The sequence below is a fragment of the Melozone crissalis genome, unplaced genomic scaffold (genome assembly GCF_028551555.1).
Source record: "Melozone crissalis strain CALT ecotype California unplaced genomic scaffold, PUWL_Pcris_2 ptg000002l_1, whole genome shotgun sequence".
Taxonomy (NCBI): domain Eukaryota; kingdom Metazoa; phylum Chordata; class Aves; order Passeriformes; family Passerellidae; genus Melozone; species Melozone crissalis.
In genome coordinates, this window is record NW_026535780.1 from 14,110,142 (window position 1) to 14,138,043 (window position 27,902).

Consider the following 27,902-nt stretch of genomic DNA (forward strand, 5'->3'; position numbering starts at 1 on the left):
GCTGCATAAATGTCTTTCCATCTGCTCTAATCAGGTTCCTTGCTAATTAAAACCATGGAACTATTCTTACAAAGCTCAAACTGGGATCATTGTTTTATCTTTAACTTTGATGCAGTTGCAAGTGGCAGATGCGATGTGGATGAAGGAAATGCATTCCCTGAGCAAGAGCTCTATGTAGGAGGCTCTGGGAATCACTGTTAATAGCAGTGTTAAGCAGAAGGAAGGCCCCTAGAGCAAAAATTTGAAATTAAATTTCCGGAATATTGGAAATTTTGAGGGGCAAGGACTCCATATGGAGGGTAGACATACTTGCGTTTATTTGTGTTGACACCATTTGGATGTGGCAGCAAGACTGCTGCTAGGGATAATGAAAGATGCTGGGGAAGGACTTTGCCTTCCTAATGTAGATGAGTACAGAGTCTGGATAAATTGGATTCTTGAAGCACACCTCTTTTTCCTCTAACTTAAAAAGAAGAACACAGTGTTTAGGTCATATGTACATCATAGATGCCTTAAATTAGGTGACACAGTATTTATCTGTTTCTTTAGAATCTAATCAGACCATTTAGGATTCTACACAACTTTACAGACAACTGAAATAGAAAAAAGTATGGAGTTAGGAAATTTCTTCCTCAGATTAAGTAAATATAACATTTTCTGACTTGGTACTTGTTTTGTGTTTTTGCTTGGTTTGTTGGTTTTTTGCTTTGTGTTTTGTTTGGGTGCTTGTTTTTATTTGAATTAAAGCATAACTGTTTCCAAATATTTATTCAACATTTAACATCCAGATGCTTTGCTGAATTTTAATTTTCTAAATTGCATCAACATTTATATCCACATCCTCTATTAAAAAAAAAATTACAAAAAGACATTACCAAGAAAGATATGTACCAATCAAAACTATAAAACTAAAATATCTTTTAATTTTATACCCACTTAAATATAAATTCAGAACTTTACTATCCAGAATGCTTCCAGAACCAGTTTTATCAGACCAAGAAATAAAAAGAAACTCGTGGCTGTTACACAATAAATTTTTCCATGACCAAAGACTAACTTGTATAAAATAAACAAATTGTTGTTTTTTTTCCTCCAAGTACCACACTACACATTCTTTCAAGTATCACAAAGTATCAGAGAGAGGAGAAACACATTAAAATGCATCAGGTTTGGAAAAAACCCAGAGTGCAGTGAACACTAACACATGCAGATTATTTGCAGAAGAAGCTTAAAACGTTTATAATTATTGTCTATGGTTATGGTAACCCAAATAGATCTTCCCTAGTTAAAATGTTAAAAAATTTCTAGGTGAAATCCCTGCTCAGAATTTTTATTTCTTTCACTGTGAATTTTTTTTTTTTCAGTTACACTTCTGGACCTTGGCTGTGCTAGCATGACCTGAGCTACAGAGATGACAAACAAGTCACCTGAGGAGCAGGGTTGACCCTGAATACCCTTTAGAAAGGCTGGCAAATACAATTCTTTCAGCATAGCCAAAGGTGACCATGCAACAAGAGTTCTCTTTAATTCATGTTTGTTTCCAAGTCATGATTAATAAAGCTGATAGTAGTCCTGCTCAACAGACAGACACAGCAAAACAGGTGATAAAGCTTCTCCTACTCAATAGTACTGTGTATCAGTCATAATTGTTTTGTGATAGGGAGTGCATAAATGTTGCTTTTGTGTCAAAGTAAAATAAAAAAAGCTAAAAAAATACAGCAACAGGATGCAAAAAATAGACTTTCCAAGACAACAGATGATTATAATAAATGCAGATATATATAATGTAGTTACTTATGAACTGTTCATCTGCATTCCATTTATAATTAGTTGTAAGCAGCATCTTTAAAGAACAGTTAATTAGCTTAATGAATGGCATTAGTGTTATACCAAGTTGGGTGGCTCATGCTTTATTTCCTGTCATTTACAGAAAAAGAACAGTGATTAGCTCACCTCCAGACATCAATATTGTTCACAACTGTGAATAACGAAGGCTAACCCAGCTTGTAAGCAATTCTGAAATAATAGTCCTTAACATAATTAACTTAAATTGAATATATAAAGTAAGTCTTGTCCATATTATTTTGCCCTAACTAGTACAGATATACGATAACTACTAATACTTTTAACTACCAGATAGTGCAGATAGGATTTTCTGTTTAATCTACAATAAATTAAAAGCAGCTGTACTTTGTTCTGTAGAAATAGATAAACAGCAGATACACCTGTTGAAAGCTGACTTTATTTGCCATGTATAAAAAATTCATTTTGAACCTCATAATTTTTGACAGAGAGGTCAGGGCTGGATGTCTAGAAAGAAGAATATATTTAATGGATTTATAAATATCACAAGACACATGCAGAATCATGACATGAATAGGGACTTCAGAGGCCAAAATAAATATAGGTCTGACATAACTGCCTTTTAATAAAGCTGGAAAACCCCTTTTGATTTCAGTGCACAAGCAAGGAATTTTTAACATATTCAAAATTAAAAAAAATATTGATTCACTATGAATAAAACCCCAACAAAATTATGAATAAAATAATAAAACTAATATTGAAAACTTTTGTGGAAACATAAAAAATGCAATATTTGCCTTACATATTCTCTGTTTCTGTTATATTTAAAGAACAAAAAGTTGAAGCTGAATCCAGGAAGATGCAAGAAATGTGATCTATATTGTTTTTCCTCCCCTCATCTGCAAAGAGCTAAATTACATGCAAAATACCTGTTTCTACCTATTATTTTTTGCATACATTTAAATAACTCTATTGGTGTGGTTTCTGTGCAGCAAAAGTTATACACTGTGGAAATGTCAGGATAATTAGGCTACAGCCAAGCCTTCAATTCACCCATACAATTCACATTAATGTAATAGGGAGCTGTACAAACAAACCAAGGGCAAGAAGTCCTGTGGCCCTTTGGAGCACTCTAAAACTGCAAATTTTTATTAGGGAGTATTTTCTTGCTTTTGGCATTCTGTGAAAGCACTGAATTTCTGAATTATAGAAGCAAAGGGTTTTTTCCATGATACCGACTGCTGAATGTTCTGACATAATTTTCTCTCCAAAAAATAAGTATAATTTGATGATCTTAACTGCAGACATTTATTCCAAATGAAATGCTAGATTTTATCTTTGCCTTCAGGTAGACTTTGTGGGAAACTATGCTGGAACCCAGAGTCCAAATTTTAATGGTGTCTAGACATAAAAAAAAAAAAAAATCCTGCAATCCAGAAGTGGGGCAAACAGAATATAAGCAGCATGTCATGTTTCAGCTATGTCTGACATATTTTTCTACTGAACTATCAATTACCACTTCCCCATCTTGCCTAAGGTTGTACTAATACTGTCCTATCAAAGTGTCCATCTTTGTGATTGACTATCATAAGAATTCCTAGTCATTTCAAAGAGACTCTCCCAGCTATGCATATCCAAAATAAACCCCTTATCCAGAAAAAGAGATTGGTTTGTACACAGACTATATTTACATTTCTACCTTGCCACAGTATTAGGAAGCTTTAGTTGATGCATCTCATTCACTGCTCCAAGTGCTCCACGTGAAGTAAAGCAGACTCTGCCAGTGTTAATGATAGGAAGGGCAGATACAGCTCAAAGCCTGCTTTTCACAGAAATAAAAGTTGGGCAAGAACAAATTGGTAAGGGATTGTGAGTGTTGTCTTTAACTTTACATGTTAGTATTTGCTTTTCCATTTTTGTACATATGTCAAGTGCAAGCTGGAGAAAAAATGGTAGTTCAAAAAGAAGTTGGTAAAATGAAGATTTTAATGACAACCCCTAGCTTACTCTCCTGTCTCTTCTACAAGACCACTTCTTTTGGTGTTTGTCATGTTGAGCAAATGCTCCCAGAAATCACAGATCATTTGCTATCCACACAAGCAGGTTATAGAATTAAAAATACAACTTTCTTCCCTGGAGCTGAAGGCCTGGAACTCTTGACACTTGAAACTTGAAAGGGCTTGAATGGTTTCTCCTTCACAATTTAAAAAGTATTTTATACATTTTGCTGCTCTTATTATGTTGCAGACAGTAGAAATGCTGACGAATAGCATATTTAATTCAAAGCTTTTGTTCAACAGTTCACAGCAGAGAAGTGACCTAGAATCCTCTAGATTTTCTGTGACAGACATGCTGCAGTTATGGACCTTGTAGAGATTATTTTTAAAATATCATTGTTTCTAAAATGAAATCCTGTGGTGTCCTGAATCTCTCCTGATCTTTTAAGACTTGGCCTAGGGTTGAAGGTGACTGTATAGATATGGAGTCCTTTTTTTTCCCATAATCTTACCAAATTTTAGCCTCAATAGGGATTTTTCCACACGTGCTTTAGTGATTATTCAATTTTTCTCATTTTTAACATTTCATTTCCCAGTACAGCCAAATGCTATTTGTTCACTTTTGCTTTTCCTATTTATTCACTAAATTGCAGGAGAGGAGAATTCAATTAAAATATATAAATACATTAAAAAGAACATATGAAGGGTTAATTGAATTTTGCAAGAATTGAATATAGTAGAACATAGAATGCAATAAGCATTTCATTTAAATAAAGGTGCTTTATTAAAGTTTACTTTCATTAGCTGACGAGAAACTGCTTTGACATTGAAAGCTTAATGGAATACCTACAAAGACAATGAAAGAGCAATTTCTATCACCCCAGTGAAATTCTGTGAACAAATGATTATTTTATTTAAACTAAAACATATAGAAATATGGGTCTATTAATTACTTGAATAGAATACTATGTTCTTGATTAAAAATATCTAAATACTGCATTTATAGCAGAATTAAAATGCAATATTGCTTATGCTCTTGAAATAACTTCATATGATATATTAACATATAGGAGATTTTTCCCCAGTTTGCAGAGTAAAGGCATCACAACAGTGTTATGTTCATAACAAAAGTAGGGGAGAAAGTTGCATTGCACTGGGTAGAAGCAGTGGCAGTTGTTACCTTGCCTGTAACACTTGGTACTCTCAGGATAAAGTCCAGAACAGTGACGAGCACTGATTCAATCCCCCTCACGCTGCTATTGAGCCACAGTCCCCACTAACAGTCTATGAGCCCCTGGACTGGTCTGCAGGAAGAGGAACTAAGGTTGGTTTAGTTTAATGTCACTTCCAAATTGCAGACAATATCTTATGATGGCTAATTAGACTGTGCCTTATCTTTTTTCTTTTTCTTTTACTTTTCAATAAAATTATATAGAGCTCCTTTATGCAAAGAAAAAAAAAAATATCAGGAGACATTTGTACTGACAAAGAGTTCTTTAGTAAGGTGCTGGTAGAGTTCTGGGGATGAGAGAAGCCTTCAAGTTCATTATTGTGTTGCTGCTCCTTTATAGGCCAGGAACTTTACTGGAAATCACCACCAGGCCTCTCCCTATTCACAAATCATACCAGCGAGGCTGTATGGGAAACAAGAGCAAGTCTACTAATCCAGATCTTTTTTCTTTTCATTGTACGGTCTGGTACTACACAGAACTTCTGGATCTTGCCTTGCCCTTGCTATGAGAAACCAGGTTATTTAAAGTGGTATGTGGCTTTTTAAATGAAGGAAAAATACATTAATATAAATATATAATAGTATAAAACTTGTATTTCAGTAATGTGCACCATACCATGCCAATATCTATTGATAATGGTTCTTTCATACAGGAAAGTACCATAATCCATAAATTATGGTTCTTTATCAAATCAGTCAATCATAATCCTATGCAACAGAATTAATTTATAAATGAAAATATTTAATTTTATTACTTCATCTTTGTCTCTCTCTTACTATGATCTTACTATGATTTAGCATGCTCATTTTCCTTTTTTAATATAATCCCCAATAGGACCATATTTTTAAATGATTCTGTTTTAAGAAATTATATTTAGGTTGGGCAAGAAGATTTTTTTACAATGTAATTGTACTTTTTACTGCACTACAAAAAAGATTTTCACATAACAGAGTATTTTCTTACTAAGATTATCTAAACGTTTGAAATATATAAAGAGTTTCATTCTTCTGTTTTAATACTACTCAGATAATATAAATTAATGCTTTTCTGTCAGACATTTAACTACATAGCTTTAAAATTATTGTAGTTCTTCACAACAAATTCAGAATAACAGACACAAAAATATTGTGCGAAAAATAATATTATTAATACCAAATTTTTGAATGAGAAAAAAACTTTCCTCATTTTAAATAAAGCTGAAAAGGAAGATAGGAAAACTAGTATCTAACTGGGTTATATGAGGTTGCTGAGGAAGAAAGTGAGGTTCTTCGAATAATCACCTGGAATAAAAGAGACTGAAATCCCTGATGAAAGAAATACCTAATTGTCCATACAAGTGGAACAGCTGCAACCATCTAGACTGAGACAACCACTACAGATTATCTGTGAATTAACAGGTTCACAGAGTCTAGACCTTGAATAAGTGCCCATTTCAAATTTAGCTGAATTTGCAAGCAGGGTGGCAATTTAAATTTAGATCTTTTCTTTAAGAAGGGGTTTTCTAATCAGTATAAGGAATTCCCAACCTGCTGACAGTTATCTTTTTCAGATTGCAAAGCTATTCGTCTACTGCATCTGGTTCTTCTGTATGAGAAATTATTTTGACTTCTCATTTGATACTGTAAGATTGAGCCTTATTAGGAAAATGAGTTACTCATCTAAGTTTTAAATTCCTCTTTTCTGTTTTAAAATTTCAACAAATCAACTCAAGATTTTTTTTTCCTACAATCTGTAGACTTCTTCTGTTCCTCTTATCTTTTCAACACATTTTCAGGTTCATGATAATCCAATTATCTTTCTTGAACTGCTGAGTTTTCCATGAAGTCTCAGATCAATGACAACTCATTGTCTCCCTAGCTGAGGCTCTTTGATAAGACCAGCTATTGATTCTTTCCTTTTGTCATATTTCAGTCTTTCTGATAACCTCTTTACTTTTCTGGTTCAGGTAGTGAAGCCATGCTCTTGCAAATTAGATCTGTCTAACATTACAGTGAAATTTCTAATGATAGTACTATGAGTTACAGAGATTTTTTCACTTGAAAAAAGTCAATGATGACATAACTCCTAGTAAATGACAGAATGGTTGACCATTACTAAAGGAAACAAACAAACAAACAAAGAAGAGAAAAGAAAAAAGTTAATATTAAAAAATCTTTAATTTTAGGACTATTGTTAATACATACTACTATTGCTGGTTTTTTGGATTATTTTGAATTTTTAAATTACCACAGTTTACAAAACAAGTCACAAACAAATAAGTTCTGCTAATAAGCTCCCAATGGTTTGTTGAAGTAGATGAACACTTCTAGAAAAGTTAAAAGAATGTGCCATCTATTTAAAATACTAATGTACCACAGGGTAGCAATAATAGTGTTAAAACAGAAAAAGGCACAAGTCCTTATTGATAGTGATAACAACTTAACCACATTTAATTTTTTTCAGAACTGGTTGTTGGTCAGAAAAATTAGCCAAAAAATGTAAATAATTTGCTGTATTGAGTTTATGCAGCTTTAATTAATGGAATTTAATTAATTTACTTTCTAATGCTGATCCAGGAGTAATGAACATTCAAAAGGTATTCTGTATTGGCAATGCAATTTAGAAATTTAATCTAAGTTTATAAACATATAGGAGAAATATACTCTCTCAGCCTTTTCTCTTGTCTGTTGTATGGTCTGTGACACACTCAATTTGCAAACCTTTCAAGATTAGAAAATGTGTTTTGCACGGCTTTCAAATATAACATGTAAATTGATGAAACTTTTAAAATATCTAAAATATAATTCACTTGAGTTCATTTCACCAGATAACACAGTGGTACAATTACATTTTTAAAAGAAAGGAAATTCACTGTCAATATCAATGATTAATTTTGCTTGTGCCCAGTATTAGACATTCACTGCCCTGGTCCTGCTGTCCACACTACTCCTGACACAAGCCAGGATGTGTCACTGAACGTTTGGGCCACCTGGGCACCTGCTGGCTCATGTTCAGCTGCCTGTTGACCAACACCCCCAAGTCCTTTTCCACCCAGTAGCTTTCTGGACATTCTGCCCCAAACCTCTGTTGGGGCAGGGGACTGTTTAAGCCAAGGGCAGGACCCCAGTGTGGAGCCTCATATAACTGGTGTCAGCCCATCAATCCAGCCTGCCCAGATTCCTCTGGGGATCCTTCTTACTATCAAGATCCTCATGGTGTTCTCAAAATTAAGAGATAATGCTTTCCAGAAAATCAATGGAAAAAATATTTCCTTTTCAGAGGATGATTTAAAGTCCAAAAAAATTCTCTGAGATAAACTAACTCTAGTGTTGTAAACACTTTCATCGTACCTTCTGAGCTATTTTGAAGGTAGAAGTTACCTGGTTACAAATGTTAAAATTATTTTCCTGTGGAATTTGACATGATGGTATTTCTGACTTGTCAATTCAGAAATATAAAGAATGAATAATGTAGTAAAGATTAACAGAGCATGTCTGCTTATTTATAGATTTCAAGATATGTAGTAAAACTAAGATTTGCATACTTGCAGCTATCTCAGTTCAAAAAAAAAAGGAAAATATACATACACAAAGTAAAAATATCTTCAATAACCTGAGGCAGATTAAATGCCAAGGCAGTGAAGACAGCAATAGAACTTGATCAGTATCTACTGGGATGTGCATTTCCATGGGCTCGGGAGTCTCACTTCATCCCAGTCTGGATCCATCAGTGCCCTCCAGCCAACCTTCGGCTATCTGCTGCACAGATGCCTTGGCCCTGTGATGCAGTGGGCTGAGCCTTGCAAGGACTTCCAGCTCTGTGTTGGTGCTTTATCTCCAGCCTGGCCCTCACCCTGTAACCAGCCCCTGGCTCTGCTACCCGTGCTCCAGCTGTGGGACTGTGTCCCATTGAAGAGAGCACATTCTTTGTGAAACTGACCCAGTGACCCTCAGTGTCAGGTTCTTTGTCCAGCCTTTGTTTTTTTCTGACAATAAAATTACATTTAATTGGACTAATTGGATCAAAGTCAAGCTAACTTCAAAATCTGTCTGTATTTGCAGGGAAATAAATCCTTCAAGAATGTACATTTGATGTTCATATTAAACAACGAAGTTAAAATTATTACTCTTGGTTACTTCCTATGGGTTGCTTAGTATAGACTCATAAAATAATTCAGGTCAGAGAAACTTCAGGAGAGCTCTAGTCCAACCTCCTGTGCAAAGCAGAAGCAAGTAGAAGAATAGATCTGAAAGGGGAGATTCCACAATCACTGTAGATAATTTTGGTAAGTATGTCTGTCCTTCCATTCACTTCGATTAAGACCCTTCTCTCTAAGCTCCATACAAGTATTTGAAGAATGCTGTGACACCTCCCTGTCCCCAGGAACTCTTCTCTAGGCTGAAGAAGCACATCTCCCTTCACTCTCCTTGAGGGGCGAGTGCTCCATGGTGACCCTTCCCTGGACTTGCTGCAATGTATCAGCATCTTTCTTGCACTAAGGGTCCAACAATGAATGCCATATTCCAGATTTAAAAGCCAGGGAAAAATTTGCTTTCCCTGGTTTAGTGACTGCACTTGCATTGAGGCAGCCCAGCATGCTATTAACTTCCATGGTTTCCTGGGTGCACTGTTGAATCATGTACCAAATATTTGAAGCTTATGTTTATCCTGTTACAAGAAAAGAATTTTCTATTAGCATTTTCAAAAAACAGCCCAGTAACAGAAAAGATGATTTTAGGCCCAAATGAATGACATGAACAGGTGTTCCTGATATATTAATTTTCTTTTAAAAAAGAGGAGAGCATATCTATGAGGGTCTAAAGAAAGAAAAATATTCAAAGGAGTCTGACTGGATCCACAGAAAAACTATTTTTTATTTTTTTTTTATCCTGAAGCTGACCTTTTCAATGAAATAATACGAAAATCAACACTAGATTTATCTTACAATATTTGCTGGAAAGACAAAGGTCTGTAGTGCAAGCCTTGAAATAAAGCTTTTCATTTGTTTCCAAACCATAATGGTATTGCTTATAACAAATCTCCTGCTTTAACATGTGGATATATAAGAATAGATATGTTTGTTTCATATACCAAACAGAGTGAATCATTGCAGCAGAATAAAAAACAGGTGACTTTCAATAGATGCCCTGTCTCTTACAACTAATTAGTTTCTTCATCTTGTTCCAAAAATAAAATCAGTTGATAACTATCCTTAGAATTCTGTGCAATTTCTATGGTAAATGAAATGAAATTAATTTAGTTATTCTCAAAGAAAAAAAAGAGTCAACAGATTAGATGAACTGTAATGAATTTATAATTTTGGTCAGGAACGGAGATGCACATATTTAGGCCAGATCAGTAGATCATAACATTAAATATAGAGCAAATCCAAGTAAATTCTTTGAATTCTTTCAGTCTTTCAAATAAGCAGACAAATTCAGAAAGAGACTGAAAGCTGGTCTTGCCTTTGTTGCATACAGGCAAAAATAATAGGAAAAATTCACCTGCAAATAACAGGTGAAATGATCAGACAGGTTGGTTGAGGGTAGCAGTATGGAGGAGTTTTTTAGTGCTCTGATGAGGACAGGATGAATTTAACTGAAATGCTGCTGCGGCCTTTCAGCACTCCCACGAGTTGAAAGTCCCAGCTGCCCTGGGAGTCACTGCAATGCTCCTCTGTGACACAAAGGCAGCAATAATGCCACAAGAACTTATGGTTTTCACCATGTCACACGCTCCTATGTGAAAATAGTGTAAAACTGATTAACATTTCTGGGGAATGGAATGAAAAACATTTATACTCAAATATGTGTGATCATGGCAATGAAGAGAACAAACTGTTGCAGTGTGGCCAGGTATGACTTACCTGTGCACCTACAGGTCCTACTTATTTACGCTTACTTTATACCCAGTAGTAAGGAAAAAAAAATAGCATAGTACTCTGGAATTGTTTACCCCTACCCTCTAAGGTACAGGATGTCTGCAATGATGGTACAGGGTATTGACATAAGCACTGAAATGTGTGTTGGAAGACTTGTGTAGTGAATCCTGACCACCTAATCCCTCACAAGTGATAGGAGTTATAAACTGATGAAGCAATCTTTAAAAATGCCACCTGCAAGATAGTGTGCTGGGATTAAAGGAGAGAGCTATAAAAACAATGCCATTAAAATGAAGTTTAAAAAAAATTCCTAAGAAAGGAAACCAATGCCAAAAAACAGGGCAGTATCCTTTTTCCTTCTTTTGCATTTTTGTTATAAATAGTACTGGCACTGATGCATGTCATGATTTTCATGGACAGTTCATTCTATCAAATAAATAAACTTAATTTCTAAAATATAGAGACAGAAGAAGACATAAGAACTCCATCCATAGATGTGAATAGTGAAAGTATATTCTGAAATATCTCACATGGAAAAGCCAAACTTAAAACCAAAGAGGTTCCAGATGAGACTTTGGAAAAAAAGACATCTCAATCTCCAGGGAAATTGAAACAGTTCAGGAGGAAAATAGGTGTTATGATTTAAAAATTCTTAAGTTTCTCTTTTGTACCTATTTTCAATCTGTAATACAAAATTAATCTTTGGGACTTTATTTTTTTCATTTTTAATCTATAATTTCAACTCTGCATAGTGATTAAACTGGATTCAAGTGAATATACCAGACCTGCTGTGTAACTCTGTTATGAAAGACCCAAAACCAAACATGACAAACTTGCTTCTTGGAGCCTTTTCAACTCAAAACAATCTTGAGAATCCAAAATACTGTGATGCTTTTTCTGCTAAGCACCAAACATCAGTTTTGTGTGAGTGAATCTGTCAGCAGGTTTTAAGCATTGAAATGCAGATAATTAGTGAGTCAATTTACAGCTCTAAGACTGTTACAACCTCCTATTGTCACTCTGCATTAGACATGATGCGTCAAGATGCAATTTGATAAATGTTTTAAATTAAAGTAAATGTGCTGTTTCCAATGGAGACGTGTTTTCTCACAGCATCAGTTATTCCTATCTCATTTGTGACTTTGGTTGCTTGGGTTCCTGCTGGTGGTTTTGAGCCATACAGCAGGCTGGACTAGAGAAAAGGATGAAGAAATAATACAGATGCAACAAAATTTGTTTTCATCCATATTATTACCCTGAGATTACTCCCTATATAGCCTGGTGAGTGCTGAGCAGAGAGGGAGAAAGGAACATGTCAATAGGAATCAGGTGAAGTCTGTGGGACCTCAAAAGCAATAGTGACATTAAATAATAAAATTAAAATAATTTTCTCTTCACTGCTTTTTCAATTCCTTTTCTTTCTCTCCAGTTCTGACTTAATCTCACCAAGTAACTCCCTGAAAACTTCTCTAGTACTGTGCTTATTTGTCTTGGTCTGCTGGTCAAAACTGAAGTGTGCTGCCCACCAACAATAATGTGAGGAATGCATGTTATAAGAGTCTTCCTTTCATTTTACAGTTATAACTAAATCTGTTTTGTCAATACTTAGGTTCTGTCTCCTTTTTCATTTTAATCTTTGAAGAATTTCTTCTTTTGATTTCTTTTCCAATTAAATCCTTTGCTTTCATCAATTTTCCCTGGTTTTATTAAATGTTATTTTATGCTGCACTTAAAAGGTATCCTATGAATAGTAAATAAATAAATATATTTAAATGATAAAGAAAAAGTGACTCAAACTATGGGTTTAGATTAGATTTTATGAAAAAGAGCATGGTGCTAATAATGCCAAGGCCACAGGCTTGATCCTGGTATGGGCCATTCACTTAAGAGTTGGACTCAATAGTCCTTGTGAGTCCTTTCCAACCCAGAGTAGTCTGTGATTCTGTGAAAAATTCTTTGCTGTGAGTCACTGGAACAGGCTGACCACAGAAGCTGTGAATGCCACATCGCCAGAAGTGTTTAAGGTCAGGCTGGATGGAGCTCTGACAAATGCAGTCTAGTGGAAGGTGTCCCTGACCATGCCTGTGGATTGGAACTAGATGAAGAATCTGTATTTCGTGGCTTCTCAATAATATGTGAAGCTGGAATGTATTTTAGGTGTGACAGTAGCAGAATTGTGGGTGGAAGAAAGTTTTCCAAATTAAGATGCCTCATGCCCAGAATAACACATTGCTTTTCTTGCAGTATGAGCTCCTGTGACAAGCACAGAACTGAGCAATGCTACACTGTAATTAAAGATGACACAGCACATTTTTATTTAACAACAATATTTGCCTATAAACATCTTATTCTTGTCATCTGTCTACTTACTATTAACTAGTAATCTGGAGTGACAGGGTGCTGAGAAGAATAAGCATTTAGCACAGACTTTTATTTCTACATCATCAGTTCAGACCTGGACTTCATGTTGAGAAGCCATCGTTTAGAAGCATTTCCTTACCCTGTGATTTCAAATCATTTCCCATAGGATGCATATTTCATCACAAAATCAGCTCTACAACTGGCACTAAGTGCATCAGTGTTGATTATATCTTTTAGAGAGACTGGGAATTGAATGCTGCAAGTGGCAACAGAATCTGGTCCTAAAAGAGCTAAGAACACATTGCTTAGAAGCACACTGACAGAAGAGTAAGGTAGAACAACATTAATGCTAAATTCAATTTTAAAACATCTTTTGTGATCCTAATATTTTTATTTCTTCTTTAATCATGCAATAAATGTATAAGGATATCTCCAAGTCTTTTAATTTAATTTCATATGAAAGCAGTAGGATTATTTTCTGATGTCAGGTTTCTTTATTTTCTCAATACACACTTCACATGCTATTTTATAGTAGGTAAAATGTAGAATGTAAAATTAAAAACAAAAGAAAAGAAGGCATAAGAATTCTGCACCAAAACTTGAGCTGATATTTTGATAGGTTTTCTTTTAACTATTTCATTGGTACTATTTTCAGAAAATCTTTTTGTTATGTTACATTCTACATGTAATGAACCAATGGTTTCTTTTAGTATGTAATCTTCTGGGATTTTAAATAAATATCTATCAAGAATCAACCATGAATTCATCAATTTATCCAAAATCAAGAATTTATTATTACTTTGTCTTAGAATAAATATCTGTTTCAGAAAAATAGGCTAGCTTTTAAATTTTAAAAAGAAGTTTTAAAATTTTGTGAATGCTTTGTGATCTTTGCAAATACATCTATAGTATTTATTTTAGCTAAATAATTTTTAGCTGTAACATACTGCTGGTGGTCCAGGAAATGTTAGTGGCCTATTGTCACCTGGCAAAGAAATGACATTTTCTTTATGGTGTTCAGGGGTTCAAAGGAGAAAGACTCTACCAGAAAGAAGATTACTATTTGCTTGTGTTTAGTTATTTCATATATATAAAAATACATTTTAATTATAAATTACTTTCAATAATTTAAACTTTTTTTTTTCAAAATTGTAAGGCAGTTGAGTGACCATCTAGTTCACAGTATTATTATCCATCTCAAAGCTCTCTACATTTGCACTGTTTTCCTTGGATGGCCTCATAGGCTATTGAGAAATTCTCTGCTAAGAGCTGCTCAAAAAAGTAAATATCTTTCAAAATACACTTCTAACAAATTTCATTTCATTTTAATAGGCAGAGAATTCCAGTGCTGAGTAAGCAATTGCTTTTCTCTTCATGTTAAAATAAAACTGTTGTCATAATCACCACTAAATGATTTTACTGGTATTGTTCAGGATAATGTTAGTGACTGACAAAACTGGATACTTAAATTTCACTTATTTCCATGTCACATAATTTGTGCTCAACAGTATGACTATCTTTTATAGATTTAAGTGTCCAAATATGAAATACAAATTTAACTCATGTGAAAAACTTGCAAATTTGAAAATCTGCTAAGATGACAAAATGAGTCTTTTAGGTTACAGTTCTGTATTATTCTGTATTATGTTCTCTCCATAAATAAATTTCTCCATCTGCAGAGGTCCTATGTTTTGAAGAGTTTTAAGATTGCATGCTGGCATACTGAACCTGTTCTTGCAGATCTCTGTATTTTGATATTATTGCTACAGAAGCTCTGTCAAAGCTATCACAAATCAAAGCCAAAATGCTATCAAAAACCAAATGCAGATTGAAGGATTAAGCCATGTAATTCTAGATTTGCAAGTGGTACTTAGCGGCAGTTTCATTTTTATGAATCGCATGGATATTTCAAAGTCTGCTATTGTGAATTACTATTTAAAGATTTCATTGAGCTGTAACTTAAAACATGGAGGAAGCACCTGCTTATAAACAAGGAGCTGCATTTAATTAGGTATTTTAATGAGCACCACATACTGGTTCCTGCAGAATACTGTTTCAGCTACATTGGATTACAGTTATCACTGCTTGTCTAGACATGGGATCAAAATGTGAATCTTAAATAAGATTGCCTTAAGTTCTGCTTTTGTCAGGGTACTGTACTTAACAGTCCAGTAGATGAAGAATATAAGTTCACCAAGAAAACCATAGAATCTCTTGGGAAATTTCTTTCAAGACTTTCAGTATATATTCAATTATCCTTTTAATGAAAAATGACATTGAAAAAATAAGAAAAAAACCCGCTAAAGTAAGACTGACATATAATTAAGATTTCAAATTAATCACTGTCTTAGTTAAGCTTCAATATGAGGCATGTATCAAAATGATAAATTGCAGTACCATAAGTTGACAAATATGGCTTATTTAACAACATTATTCTGAAAGAAATAAATTAAACAGAACATTGAAATAGTAAGTGGATTTTTAGCAGACTAAGGGAGAGACATCTTTTTATTTTTCCCAATAATTAAGTTTTTCTCAAGGCAGAAGAAATTATATGTTATTCATTGGTTTTTAGCTTTCAAAGAATGACATTTTTTGCAAAAGATAAAACAAATAAATATATTTCCATTCATTTTATCTGGAATAATATTATGCATGTTCTGTGCCTCTCTAATCAATCAACTTTTTTTCTTTTTTTTAAGATTTATCAAAGAAAATTTAGCACTTAACAACCACTAGAGGCTAACTGCTAATTATGGTAGAATAAAACACTAGATCTATAATCAAGCACGTGTGCATGAGCTTTTTTCTAAAAATGATATGTTATTTCTCAAACAAAAGAACAGGGAAGAGAGTGACAAGTCTATTTAGATGAATTTATGACACATTCTCCCAAAAATAGGATGACAAATATTTGGCAGCAGAAACAATCTTTAACTGTACTTTTTGAGTACTGATAATAAAGTGACACAGCCATCTATAAAGAGCTTTTGAGAGGTTCTAGTGGTCAGACAGTCCCTCCTGCATGGTACAGTCCCCTGTCTGCAAGACAGACCTCTAGTTTTGGACTGTGTACTCCTTGCCTGGAGCTCAGGAATATTTTTTTTTTACAATTTTACTGAGAAATTGCTCCTTTTTAAGCCTCATAACTGCTGCTTCATGCTATTCACTCATCTGAGTGGTAATAAGATGGCCAAGGGAAACCTTAAGCTGATCTAAGGTTGATATGGGATTCTGAGGGGGAGAATGGATGCCTGTGATCCCTTAAGGTGCAGGTATCCCTTTCAATCCTTCTGATTAGGAGAAAAGCTGTGGCTGCAAGTGCATCCAGCAGAACAATGCCTAGTTGCACAGTTGTCTTCACAGGTCTTCATAATCATAGTAGCTCATCTGAAGACTAAGACTGCTGGGAAGAAATGAAACTGTCTGATCAGCACAAATAAGAATATAATTGTATGTAGGCATTTTTAACTTAGAAGGTGGGCCTTTAAAAACACTATTTCCACTCTTTTAGGGGACAGGGATCTAACTACAGAGTAAAAGAAAACTGAGCCTCAGAAGGAAGGCTGGTAAGTAAGTACTAAAATTGGGACACTAGACTTTAAGATATCATATTTGGATTTACTTGGGGAATTGTTAGGCAGAATCTCCTGGGAAGCAATTATGGGGAGGAAGTGTAGTCAGAGAGATGGATGATTTTTTTTAAATGACAACCCAACTATTTTAAGGGGAAGTGAACTTTGGCAAATGACTCATGAGGCTAACAAGGGAGCTTCTTAATGAACTAAAATGCAAAGAAGTACAGACAAAAAAAAAAAAAAAAGGAAAATAGGGTGGACAGAAAGAAAGGTGTTAGGAATGGAACTTAGGAACAAAATCAAGAAGATCAAAGTCCAAGGGGGCACTAACACTAGGGAGGAGCTTCATGGATTATACAAAGGGCCTCCACAGGTATGCTAGTGGGAAAAAAAGGATGGAAAAATTGCAGATTCACCAGGTGGAAAAGACAATAATGTTCAATATGGAAAAGGCCAAGGAACTCCATGCCTTGTGTGCATTGTTCTTCATAGGGAGTAACCTGTTATGGTATCAGTCCAGTTGGGAAGGAGAGTGGTAATTGGTTCTGGGTTTGCGTTGAAAAGTTGGATATATTCAATTCACACATTCACCCAAGGATACCAGAAGAGCTCTCCCACCCTGCTGTACCTGAAAAGCTGCTGTCTATAATCCATGGAAAATTATAGAAATCAGCAGTAGTCCTTCATGATTAGACAGATTAGTGATACACTTGTCCTAATGAAAGCAAGAGATATCACTACAGACACTATAAACAAATAATCCTTCCCTCAAACTCTGGAAGTAGCCTTAAGAGCACATTTTTGTGTTCCCTTTTCCATCACCTAAAGAATGACTCCAGTTGGGAGTAGTTAGCACAGTCTTACCAAGGGCAAACAATGCTTGGTGAAACAAATGACATTTAGGCATCTGAAGGGATGTAATCAGTGGCCACTGCTTTCAGCAGCCCCTGGCCACTGCTTCCAGCAGCTCTGAAATCTGGTCATTTCCTTGCCTGGTCACAGGAGCCCACACCTGGGACAGCTTGTGTCCTGGGGATGTAATTCAAGCCAATGGATTTTTTTGCTGCTTTCCCATTTGAGGATTTAACCAGTTTCACTGCTGAGTAAGTACCCCAGAGAAACACACTGACACAAGATACTGACAGATTGGACTACAGACTGCCACAGGCAAGACTCTGCTTTGCCAGCACCCCCTGAGCATGAGCACCAGTGGTGAAATCCTCTCTTTGGCAGACACAGGAGGCCATCCATGCAGGCACACACAGTATTACCTGATTGCGTGGGCACATGCACATTCACGGGTCCCACAGGTACCAGTAATGATCCCTCTGCCTGCCTGGAAACCCCACCCAGATTCCCCTCCCCTCACTGGCTGGTCCAGCTTGATGCTCACTAGCCAACATGGAGTGCTGGCATACTTGTCCAGCATGGATTCCCCATGCTGATACCTCACCCTAGATCCAGATCTCCTTCCTGCTGCTTAGTCCAGATGGAAGTGTGCAGGTGAGTGCCCCATGCACACCCAGTGTGGAGAGCTGAGGACAGTTGTCACCACAGTGCCTCAGCACCTGTCACACAGCTTCCTCCAAGCGCTGGCACGGAGCGCCTCCCTTGCTTTGCTCATGCAGGGTCCTCCTGATAGCTATGGCTGTTTTTTTGGGACACACTCCATTCCCACCCCAGTGAGGGGCAGCTGAGACACCCACCCTCTCCAGCAGCTGGCACAGAGACCCCAGGCTCTCCAGTAGCTGGTACCAGGCCAGGGTTTCCTACAAACCCAGCCTGGCTCCTGTAGCTGGCACTCAGCCCTTTTACCCCTCACACATGCACCATATAGAGAGATTGCTCTGAAAGTTAAAAAAAGATTTAATAAGAAGATAGGACAAGTTATGGTGATCAGGTGCAGGCCTCAGCCAGACAAGTGTATTGATCAGAGCCCTTTTTCACAGAGCTGTAACAAAATGATGAAAATACAGAAGAATGACAGAAAATAATTCATTATTTGGAAAATTAATGTTAATGCTTCAAAAGCCCATATTAAAGAGAAAGAATACTCTGAAGCCTGTGATTTAATTGCAGTACTTAAGAACTTCCATAAGAACTCACAGATTCTAATAATAAGGGCTCTATAATTTAGCAGATAAAAGCAGAACAAAAGCCAGTAGCTGGAAGTTCAAAAATCAGAATTAAAAAGTCTTACTTCTAAGTGAGGCAGAGTGATCAGTGGGATCAAAGAAAGTTCTCTTAAAGCTTGATGTCTTTGAGAGCTAACTTTGTTTCCAGAAGTTATTCTTTAGCCAAATCAGTGGTTGTGGTATCAAGAAAATAGTGGGAAACGCTATAAAAATTAACCAGATTAAGTCCACAGAGCTATTTTTCTCTCTACTTCCTCTGGATTTATACAAGAATGATGGTACCAGTACAGCATATAGGTAAAATCAGTAGAAACACCATGGCAACCTGATAATGATTTCACATGGTATTTCCTCTCCTCTCCTCTCCTCTCCTCTCCTCTCCTCTCCTCTCCTCTCCTCACTTCAATTCAATTCATTTTTTATTAAGGATCTGTTGAAGCAAAATAATGACAGAAAGCAGCCACACCCACAGCAGTTATAGCAAAATGTGAACAGAACAAAAAAGAGCCTGTAGTATCCATCAGGTACCAGCTTGTTGACAGACTTACAGCTTAAATTCGGTGTCTTTTACCACTCCAACCTGGCAAACAATTTTTCAGTGGATTTCTTATAGAGAGCACTCCAAAATCAAACAATAATTCATTAGTATCCTTTAAATGTTATATTAAGCTGGCAGTGATATTATTAGCTTTATACATCTAGGGCTTCATGAACCTTACCTGAATGCCAGATTTAGATTATGTGTAGCCACATTTCTGAATTCTGATAGGCAGTGGAGCTAAAAATTTGTTATCCTATTTATTCTCTAGATTTATACCAACTGCCAAAATTATTTTTAGCGCCCACATCCTGACATATTTAAGTCCTACTAGTATTTCTTATCTACATGCTTTAATAATGCTGTACATCAGCTACCAGTTTTTCTTAATATTTCTGAAAGAAATGCATGATAAGTCCACAGAAGTCACTAGATGGAAATCCTCTTCTGTTAATAAACACCATCTGCTCCTTTCTTTGCTTCCCCACCTCCCATTATTGATAAAGCTGTGATCATGCTTGAAATGTTTAACATTGCACTCAGATTCCTCTTAAAAATATTACAGCAGAATTTCTGAACTCCATAGCAGTGCTCCAGTATAAATATCAAGACCATTTCATTACTGATACAATGTCTAATAATTCAGTTTTATTATATAGATTTAAAATTATGTGCAGCAGTACAAACCAGATAAAGTTATATTTCATACCACTACTATAAATATTTGCAATTCTCCTCCTGGGCATTCAGAGTTTCCACTGCAAGCGTAATCTATATATTAAATTTTTCTATTCTTTGCCATGGCAAATAGGATAACACAAGAATGTCTATCATATTTAACTTGAATAAAGATTGCCATAAAGGCTAGCAGTCCATTTCTTAATGAATTCAATAATTTTAGCAATGTCAGCTACCTGTTTAAAAGCTGTAAAATACCACAGTGAGAACAGAAGGAAGCACTGTTCAAAGCAGGACTAGGTCCACTGAATCCCCTTTGCTGTGTGGCCAAGCTGCTCTGCTGCTTTCTTTCTCAGCAGCTGTATTTCCCCTCCCTTACTCTCAGTGAATAAAGCTGCTTATGTATCTTAGGACAACAGGAAATGGAAAAGTCCTTCGGCCTCTTCTGTTCCAAAACCAAATTATCCCACAAGAAATAAAATAAAAGGGCACACCTACACTGTACTTAGCCTAAATTATCAAATAGGAAATTAAGCATAGCATTCCTTCTCCATATATTAAAACATGTTGTAGAGAGCCTGAAAGCTACTAAAAACCTCCCCATAATCCTCTCCAGAAAAAAACAAAACAAAAACAAAAACAAAAAAACAAACAAAAAAAAAAGAAACAGTCACAGATTCAGCAGGCTTAGAACTTCCCCATTTCTCACTCCAACCAGCAATGCTGTGTTACTAGACAGTGATAAAATTAGCTCCAGGGTATTTTTAAAATCCCTCCTTAATTTTTTGTGCACCTCACCATTTTCTGTTGTCACTGTAAGTGAAGTCTATTACTTTTGAGTAATCTGTTCCAGTTTTCTCTCATGAAGTAAATTTTCTTCAGGGGTATTGTGCTGTATAGAGAGGTATGTTTATCAGATATGCTCTTTTCTGAATAATAAAGAAGTTGAACATGAAGAAGTTTGTGTGTAATGGTACCAAAGATAACTTAAATATGCCACTTGATATAGAGGAAAGAAAAAGGGGCTGAGAAGAAGAGAAAGAAGGAGAGAATAATGGAGGGCTGAAGATTGCAGACTGAGGATTATGATATTTAGCAGGCCAGGGTTGATATTTTGTGGTCTGCAGTGCACTTGGCTTGACTGAATGCAATTGCAGTGGATTATATATGGTGAATCAGAATAGTCTTTCTATTAATGATACAATTTTATATCTTTTCATAAAAATTTTTATTCTCAGGAGATAAGAAAATGAATATGTTCCTATATGCTATCATCAAGAAAGTCCACCCTGGATTCATATTTCCCACAGATTCTATCAGGTACTGTGGAGTTTCTTGTCAGCTTTCAGCTTAACTACAAATTTGTCAAGAGAATGAGAAGTCACTTAAATAGATATTTGGAGGCTTTGTTTATTTTATTTTATTTTATTTTATTTTATTTTATTTTATTTTATTTTTTCTAAATAGTGAACAGTAATGGATTCCATATAACCATATACCTATGAAATCTATTTCAAACCATCTCAAAAGAAAATGTTTTAAATTATCTCTGATTATGAAAGGTATGTTCCTTCTTTTTCAAATTACAACTGGATCTAATCCCTTCAGATATATGTCTCTCTACTTCTCAACCTATCCTCTCAAGCCATCTCTATAATTTTGCTTTATTGCAATGACAGGTTGTTAATCATGTCTGTCTTAAATTTCAAATTACGTATCCATAATGAAGGTTTAAATTATGGGGCCTGATATTTAAGGGTACTAAGTATGTAGATGTTTCATCAAGAAGCTAAAAAGGAGCTACTGGGCAATCAAAATTTTTGAAAACTGGATACTAGGCAGAACCAGATCTTAAAATGTTGATTGCAGGGTTATACATGTTCACAAAGAGTACAAGAACAGAAATGGAAATTTCCCTGATGTGATTATCATTTAAATACATCTATTCACTCACATCAAGGAAAGAGGTGTTAAATGAATGTAATGTAATGTAATGAGTTTTCACTTCTTTGCTGTCTGGGTATGAAGAGGATAGCTTCACATGAAGTCAGAAAAAAACATAGTGAAAGAAAAATTCTCTGACTGAATGAAGTCAGCTCGATTCAGGTCTTAAAACTGTAGATCTGGCTGTGGAAAGGGAGACTCCATTGAACTGAAACTCTGGTGTCCAGCCTAACTCTGGTGTCCAGCCTAACTTTTTTGAAAATTCCTAATTTCACAAAATAAAACATCAGTTTCAAAAAGAAATTAGTATCAAGTTCAACATAACAAATTTATGCTTTGTTCTAAAATGCTGATTTCTGTGGTTGAAGGTAAGATTTCCCCAGATTTTATATTGACCCAGGAGCTTGAGTTCTATTAATCAGCATGTTATTTTCACCTAGAAAGGAGCTATGTGAGGGGTCAGTCATATGTGCAAGCTGAAGCCTTTGACTGATCTTCCATTTTAATCTTAATTATTCTCTATCATAACTGAGATGCATAGTATGCTATATGTTAGCTTTAACAGTGCAAAATCTTTCAGTAAATTGTTTATAGGGGCAGATGATATATATAATGAATTCAATTCATGCATGAGAAGCATATATTTTGCATAATTAAAAATCCATAGGAATTTCATAGTGCATTTTAATAAAACAGCTTTAATTATCTGCTGCTGAGCAGTTACCAAATGCTTGAAAAATAACAGACTGCAGAGTAGCTGTAATCTAGACAGAACCACTTACATATAGCCTGAATTTCTCTTTTATGTGCAACCCACCCTCCTCAAAAAAGATAGTGTATAATAATTTCATCAATTTTCTGTAATAAATCAAGGAACGAGAAGGACCTAAAATTATTTTGTGTTTTTCATTTTATATCTTGGTATATAGGAGAGAATTTCTACATGTAGTAGAATTCTAATGCATCATACCTAAAGGTAAATGATTTCAATGGCTGAAGACATTTTCCTACAGAGTGATTCTGGGCTGTATTTCTACAGCAGCTCTTCACTGCATTACCAAATTTTGGAAAGTTTCCTGGCTATCAAAGTGTTACTCAGCTAGTTACTTTCTCAGGGATTAGTGTCTGTTGCAGATGGGACCACGTAGGGTACAGCAATGGCCTCAGAACTTCTCCAGGCTTTTACTAGAACTCCAGCTTTGCTGACAGAGACACTTCATGGAAATAGAAAAATCAAGTATGTTAACACTTAACTTAAGGAACTTTAAGTGTCCTTAAAAAAAGGGTGGGGAATCCAAAAATGAAAAAAATCCAAAACACCAAACACTATAGCAAAGAAAAAAAACAACAGCTTCTGCTTATACCATATAAAAACTTGTTAGAGTTCATAGTCCCTGGTACCAAGAAAAGGGTTTAAAAAATAAATGCATGATATAAACCAACTCTTAAAATACTACCATAGTGAATTGATCATAAACAAGATCCTTCCTGGGACATATATATGGAATATTGCGAACTTCTGGACTTCAGGAATACATGTTCCAGCTCATTAACTTCAGTGTCTGTGTGAAAACTACAGACAATTGTGTAAACAGCAGTAGAGAAATATATTTATGTCAATTCAGAGAACTGAGTCAGCAGTTCTCCTGTGCAAACATATGAGAAGGCTTCCATCCATAAAATTTGCAGATGCCACTATCCAGTGATATTCAAGACTAACTAGCAATGTCTTGACATTAATTTGAATATGCATGTGGCAAAAGAACCAGAATAACAATTGTTCAATAACAATTAAGATTCTCAGAATTAAAAGAACTTGTCACTATTACAGATAAAAAAATATTTGTGTCTGGATGGTACTATAGATTATAGAATTTAAAATATTTTGGTTTGAGACATGACTATGCATCTGTGAATGAGTACATGAAAAGCAAATATAGTAACTTGGGTAAGGTTATAGATGTGTATTTCTGTATATTTCTGTGAGAAGTTTAGGGTTTTTTTCATGTATAAAGATCAGCGGAAGAAAAAACCAGATTATTTTGTTAAGAATGTCTTACCTTCATAGTAAACTTTAAACCCATGAGCACTAACTGCAAAGTCACTTGTCAAGCGCAGTGAAAATACAGATTTTGTACTTGTCACAGGTGGAGGAAGATGAAATCCTGTTAACCTAAGAAAAAAAAAGCACAATTCATGGTTAATTGTTTGGAAAATAAAACTGGGTGTGACAGATGGCTGTTCTCAATAATATTTAATCATGGAAAGGACAACTGTCTTAAAAGGATGTGGTTTGCATTACTTGCAAAAATTATTTTATATAGCAAATGAGAAATTATTAGAAAATTTTATTATATTTGGTGAACACTATACTTAGAATAGATGATAGTAAGATGCAGAAACTGGACTTTAAACCAGTTCAGATTATCGGTAGCTGGAAAAATAGAACAACAAAAGAAATCACAATACATAGAAAATTTAGGGTTTATGTTCAAAAATGTATTGTGCTAAATATCTTACTCAGGTTTCTGCTAAAATTTGTAGTAGTTGAATTTTTCCACAGTAATATGATGAAAGAAAGGGACCATTATTCACTTAAATGAGGGAATTTAGTATTTAAACAGTGCACTTTGGCATCAGAGAAGACATTTTTAATTTCAACTCAAAGAGCAGCGTTATTGTGAAATAATAAATCCATAAAAAAAGCTCTCTTAAAAGGAATTACAGGGTCATTAAGGTTCGTGATTTTGTCACTTTTAATTTTGGTTTTGTTTTGTTGTATTAAAACCACTGTGTTTGAGACACAAATGAAAGAAAATTTTTTTGTGTACTCAGCTCTGCTGATACTCACTTCTACATATTTATTTGATGTACATATGACAATTCTTATCTTCTTTAGTTTTAGGAGAATAACCTTATCTGGGTTCATATCAGACCAATATAGCCCATAACATTTAACTGTCAAAAATGTGTAAAGAACAAGTTGAAAAATTTAGCTGTGTACACCTAGACCAGTGAAATCAACACATACCTTTGGAACCCACTCAGCCATGTGTGGTGAATTGTGTAGTAGATGGGCTGATATATTTTATTAATGACTGTGATTAAAATTATTTTCATGTGTTTTAGAGAAGCCTTTATACTACATTTTACTTTGACTTAAGAACAACAGAAAAATGGCGGTCAAAAGCGACCTGTAGAGGCCACATAGTCCAACCTATTGTTCAATGTGGATTAAAAGGCAGAGTTAATCTGCGTGGCTCAAGATTTACACTTTCCTTTTTCATTGTTAGAGCAAATTCATGGTGATTTTTTGTTTGCTAGGGTTTTTTTGTGTTTGGTTTAGTTTTTTGTTTTGTTTTGTTTTGTTTTAATACAGCTATACATGTGCAGCTACATAGGCTGGTCTTTAGCACACTTTAAGAAATATGCAAACTGATAATTTTGCTGGAAGAGATGATGTATTTTTTATTTTGCTTGATGTAGGAACAAACACCAATGGCGTTTACTGATGTTTCAATACATTTACTGCTGCTTATTCTGAAATTCAGTCTCAGTTCTCTGAAATCACAAATTAGCTGCTAAGTTATGTCCTGCCATTATCAGCATTTCTAATCTCATCGAAGGAAGGGTGTAGAGTGATGAGAAGCCCAGAATCCAAAAGGTCAGGAAATAATTTGCTAAAAATGGTGTAATTGCAATATTAGCATTTATTTAATGTTTTGCTTATTTTTAGCTTTAAGATACCTTTAGATGAGTTCTATATAGTGCAGCAGTAATGCACTATAAAGTTTATTTGTGTGGGGATCATAAAAAGTTTTAGATTTTTCTTTGATCTCTATGTACTTGGTGTCCTTAACAGATACTGCAAATTGATAGGTATTATATTGATGCTTTTTCTTAAACGATCTTTGGAAAACAAAACAAAATTTAAAAAAAAAAAACCTCCGCAATACAGTAGCCAATTATTGCCATGTTACATTCATTATAGATATGAAAGCCAAATGATAATAGTACTCCCATCATATAACCATGAAAATGACAAACATGAACAAAAGAAGGAAAGGTCCCTAATGACATATATATATGTCACATATTTATATATAGCATGTCCTTAGAGGGTGTATTTAGAAAGCTGTTCTTTGTTTTGTCATTGGTATCTTTATGAATAATGCCATTAAAACAAGACTAAAGAACTTATGTTAATACGAAAAGATGGATAATTATGTACAGAATATTTATGATTGAGGAAATGCATTTTCATTTCATTAGGAAAGTACACTTTTGTTCTATTAATAGGAAAAGGAAATAAAATGCTTACATCTCCCAAACAGGAATATGCATAATTTTTAATAAATCAGCATCAGTGCATTTTTTCTAATAGATTGGTCATCAATAAATAAATAACTTAATTTATTGGCTAGCATCAATACTTTAAAATAAGCTGGCCTAATGTAAAACCAAACCAATAATTAAAATAAAACTCACAATAGGTCTAGCTGGTATCCATTTACGTACTCAATGATTTAAAAGAATTCTGAGTATAAACATATTCCCAGCAGAAAAGAAATACAGTTACGCTTAAAGCATTGAATTTTATGAGTGGTGTGTAGACGCAGCTTAGATGGATAGTGGACTTTTAAAATGAACACATATGTTACTAACATAGTAAACATTACAACTCCTGATGCAAAACAGATGATTATAGGAGCTGTTGGATACCATTTAGCTTTCAGCAGTGGGCCTTTTATAACCATCATTATGTTGCATTTAGTCAAAAAGGATAAGCTTCTTTCTTTAATTTGGTTGCTACACTTTAATTGATATGAAGAAATTCAAAGGTGATATTTTTGGTTTAGTGGAAGCAAAATCAATCAAAAATTTTAGTAAATAAAAATTCAACATGCAAATATCACTCAGTAAAATACTACAGATTTTTAGAAATAACTGTAATGTAATTCATATTGAAATAACCTAATACTTGAGTATTATTCATTAGGTACAAAAGGATATTGACCTCAGAGCTCAAGTCTTATTTGTATGTTAAACTCTACAACTCTGTCATAAGTGTTTGCTAGAATAGTTTTCATTGCCTTTTAAAATGAAACATAGCAAGCACATCATAACTGCAGGAGAGAGATGGCAGGTAAGCACCAAAATACCTGTAAGACAATGCATCTGCATGGATCTGATTGCCACTTATTCAGATCAGTCTCAATGTCCAACTAAATGTTAGACAACTAAATGTCTAACTCAGTACTCTGGTAAAAATGAAACTTTAGGTGGAAAAATTATGTAAAATAAGCAGTCATCTCGTTGAGCAGATATCATATGCATATTAAACACATTTAAAATTTAAATTTCCTCAAGCAGCTGAAGTTTTTTTTATCTACAACAATTTTCCATCTTACATTGCATTTGCATATCTTATTCCATTTGTACCAACTTTTTTCAAATTTAAAATACCTAATGGAGTTATTCAAGTGACTCTCTATTGCTGTGTTAGATACTGTGAGATATTTGAAACATCACCACAGATTTGGTAGGTATGACATTGTACCACCGTGAGATGCATGTGCTTCTGGAGAGATGAAGGCCAAGCAGGACATGCCTACATCTTTTGGTAGGTTCTTAAATTTTTCCTTTATAGTCTACCACTTTGTAGGGGAAAAAAATATATGGCAGATGCACTTTCTTCTCTTTTTCTTTTTCTTTTTTTTTTTTTTTTTTTTTGGTGGGATTATCTGTTCCTTTTCTTCTTTCCCTTTTTGATTTT

The 27,902-nt window shown here is 34.8% G+C and overlaps 1 protein-coding gene across 4 annotated transcripts in view; it reads right to left on the reverse strand.

Annotated features, from left to right (window-relative positions):
• CSMD3 (CUB and Sushi multiple domains 3) overlaps positions 1–27,902 on the reverse strand; it is a 586,421-nt gene that overhangs the window by 457,639 nt on the left and 100,880 nt on the right. For all 4 annotated transcript variants that reach the window (XM_054290025.1, XM_054289307.1, XM_054288554.1 and 1 more), the window contains exon 3: positions 24,187–24,299. In XM_054290025.1, coding sequence (XP_054146000.1) covers positions 24,187–24,299 — 113 coding nt within the window. The remainder of the gene's footprint in view (positions 1–24,186; positions 24,300–27,902) is intronic.